The sequence below is a fragment of the Microtus ochrogaster genome, chromosome 8 (assembly GCF_000317375.1).
Source record: "Microtus ochrogaster isolate Prairie Vole_2 chromosome 8, MicOch1.0, whole genome shotgun sequence".
Classification (NCBI taxonomy): Eukaryota; Metazoa; Chordata; class Mammalia; order Rodentia; family Cricetidae; genus Microtus; species Microtus ochrogaster.
Window position 1 is genome coordinate 42,201,493 of NC_022015.1, and position 3,527 is coordinate 42,205,019.

Consider the following 3,527-nt stretch of genomic DNA (forward strand, 5'->3'; position numbering starts at 1 on the left):
GAGACCAGCCTGGTCTACAGAGCTAGTTCCAGGACAGGCTCCAAAGCCACAGAGAAACCCTGTCTCGAAAAACCAAAAAACAAAACAACAACAACAAAAAAAAAGCAAAATAATTCGGCATAGTGGCTCATGCCTATTATCCCAGAATTTGAAATGCTCAGATAGAAAATTAGCCACAAGTTCAAGGCCTGCTGGGATATGAATGTTCCAGAAGGAGACTGAATCAAAAATACTCAGGGAAATGGCAATTATAAAATTGTGACAATGTGACATGAGCAAAAGATATCAGAAACATAAGCTAACAGAAATACTGCATGTTAGTTTATTTGTATTGCTAATATACAATTCACTTGGTGGCAGTATATGCTTACATTTTTTTCTGATGCACCAAGGGAGCTAATGCATTAAAAGAATAAAAATGTTGATTCTTGCTAGGTGTGGTAGCATGCACCTATAGTCCCAGTGGAGGCTGAGGCAGAATCATCTTGCATTCAAAGCCAGCCTGAGCTACTTTGTCTTAAAAATCTTTTTTCACCATTTGATCATAGTCAGGACTAAAATTTTAATTCCCTGGCTGCTAGCTAGAATGATTCCTCAATACTTAAATTCTAATTTTGAGCATAAACGGCCAACTTCTAAAACCTAGATCTCTATCAGAAATTTGGAAATTGTGAATAGGAAGAGGCTAACCAAACAGTAAGTAGTGATGCAATTAAAGCCAAGGGACCAAGTTGCTAAGTTATAGAAAGCCACTGTTCATTTGGAAGTTAGCCCAGAACACAAAAATTTGGAGGAGAAATGCTGGTGGTTTAAATAGAACCAGGGTTCCAAATATGCTGCCTCATTCCTTTATCTGCAGAAGCTTCCCCCATACCATTTACCCAAATGGCCATAACCTCCCTGGAAGATCCGGCAGGGTAACAAAGCTCTCAGACAGGTGGAAAGTCAGTATTAGGAAACACAAGAGAATATATTTAATGCTAAGATCAGGAACGTTGTGTTCATTAGAATGATCAACCCAAGAGTGCGCTGGAGATAACAAAGCATTTTTTAAGAGCTCTCAAAATTCTTCCTTTGACAAATCGCATTTTTTTTTCCGCCAAAGACTAAGTTCCTTTAAGAACCACCACCTGCCAGCGGGCATATTTTCCTCAAGAAGGCATCTGCACTGCAGATCTCTGCACGAGGGGTGTTTGCTTGGCAGCTCCCACCAGTAGGCAGACTCGTATACAATAGAAACTAAAGGAGGCCGGCAGCGTCCCTCCTCGTCTTTTCAGACAAGGGAAAAGGGGGTCCAAGCAGCCCAGGCTTTGTCTGAATTTTCTCCTCTTTTTCCCTGCAGTAAACGTTCCCTTTTGTTATATTGCTATCGAGAATAGGCCATCGAAAACATGAAATCAAAACATGGTGATGGCTTGGCATGACTGTGTTTATTATCTTCTAGAATACAGCGACTCATTGCGCGCCCCCACCCCCACGATGTGCCCGTGAAGAGCAGGCTGTGCTGCAGATGCAGCCAAGGATCCATCTTGACTAGCCGCAGTTCCCCCCCAAATCTTCCTGTGCTATTCTCATCACGCCTCCTCTACCTCAGAGCCTCAGAAAAATCTGGCATTCAGTTTAGCCCAAAACGGTAATAGAACTTCTTGATCCTCCTGGCAAACAAAAAAAATTTTTTTTGGAAGATCATCACCCAATGTAAGATTGTGTCAACACCTGTCTGCAAACCTGCAACGCCATCCCTTCCACCACCACTCCTCTCAAAATACTAACAGCATTTATTTCTCCTACGACCCACCTGTCACAATCCTCTGAAGCTCGCTAATCCTCCACTAAGTCAGCCCCCCGCCCCCGCCCCGTTCCACCCGGGGCTCTCCGGCCTCCCGGACACGATCCATTCCCTTCACCCAGCCTTTATCCGTTCTCACCTGCGGGGAGCCAGCATCTACGCCCACTCTCTCTAGACCACCTCCCCACCCCCAACCTGGTTTCTTCACACCCCGTTATTTCCACACCGCGGCTCGGCCCTTCGCTCCCCTCCCCCTTTGCCTGTTCCTCAAACGCCCGCCTCGGGGCCGAAGCCGCCCGCGGCCCGGGTGGGTCGCCCGCCCCCGCCCGGAGACCCGGTCGCACGCGCTCCCCAGGGACCGAGCTCCCCGCGCGCCTCACCCGCACACGAGGAGCCGCAGCTCTTCGCCCCCAGGGCGGGGCAGGCTCCGGGGCTCCCGCCGCTGCCGAGCGCGGACGGCTCGGCCCCAGAGGACGACGAGGAGATTGACGGGGACTGAGTGGCCGCCGACGACTCCGCCATGGCTGTACGAGCAAGGGCGGGAGAGTGGTGAAGAGAAACGTGGGGCGGGAGAGTGGGAGGGGACACAGGACGATCCAGCAGCTGGCTCTCCGAAGTACCGGGCGCAGGCTGTCCCGAAGACTGACTCCGACAGACTGACTGACTCAGCCGTGCTCCGCGGTGAGAGGTGTACAAGCGCGCCTGCGCACAAAGAGCCCGAGGACGCGCGAGCGGCGGCCTCGGAGGCGCGCAGAGACACAATGCGCAGGCGCAGGAACTGTCCCTCTGCGCTCCCGCAGGAAAGGACGCAGCGTGACAGGCCCCCGGGTGGGGCGAGCCTCGGGGGAGGGGGGGGGAGGCTAGAAACCTGACGTAAGGGGTGTGGCTAAGCGCCAAAACCCACGGACCACTGCAGCCCTCGTTGCCGATTCATAGCCCCTGTCTCTTCCCGACCCTCTGGTTCTTTATGTGACTGCTTTCTAGTTGTCAGATTATGTTCCAACGATCGAGGTCTCTTTGTGCTTCCATAAGTTGCAAGTGATTTTTTTAATCATAAATTCTAGTTGATAGCTTTTGTCTGACGTGTACCCACCCACGTGTACCTGTGACTCCAAAGAAAAGTGAAAGCCACAATATATAGATACCCCCTCCCCCATGTGCTATTTATCTGGTCATGTCGTAATATCGCCTCACCGAGGCAGACATGGCACAGTCCCACATTTGATAGGTGGAGAGAAATGCTAAACAGAATGAGAACCTATTACTCATTCCAATCACATTGCAATGCAGTCTCAGAATCAGCTTCATATTTTTATCTTGTTTTTCTTCCCAAAGAGGGTTTCAGGTTGCCTTTTCTCTGAATAGGTTCTGAGGAAGAGAAGACATACTTTGGAAGGGAAAAAAGGCTTCCGAGGAAAGGAAAACCAGGAGGTAACATCTTGTTTGTGACTGGGAGGGCATAAAATAAGATATTAAAAGTGAGGCACAGATATACATTACAGAATTTTATTCATGTCCTAAGATGAGCCCCTAAATAAAAACATATTTGAAACTGAGCATCAGTTTATATAGGGTTTTGTTCATCAATCTTCTTCTGGGTTGACTTGGTAAATTCAAAGTCTCCCTATTCTAGTCAAAATTTTTGAAAGTACATAATGATGAAAATCAAAGCTGTGGGATTTGATGTTGCTAAGCAACAATTGATGACCCAAAGTTCAATTGCAGGTTCAGCAAATCC

At 48.5% G+C, this 3,527-nt stretch overlaps 1 protein-coding gene across 3 annotated transcripts in view; it reads right to left on the reverse strand.

The window, feature by feature from the left end:
* The window catches only part of Rtn3 (reticulon 3), a 62,098-nt gene extending 59,524 nt beyond the window's left edge, over positions 1-2,574 (reverse strand). The window contains exon 1 of one of the 3 annotated variants that reach the window (XM_005351877.3): positions 2,170-2,574. In XM_005351877.3, coding sequence (XP_005351934.2) covers positions 2,170-2,311 — 142 coding nt within the window. In that variant the 5' untranslated portion in view covers positions 2,312-2,574. The remainder of the gene's footprint in view (positions 1-2,169) is intronic. The other 2 variants (XM_026781575.1, XM_026781574.1) reach the window with 2 other exon arrangements.
* Between the last annotated feature and the right edge of the window lie 953 nt (positions 2,575-3,527).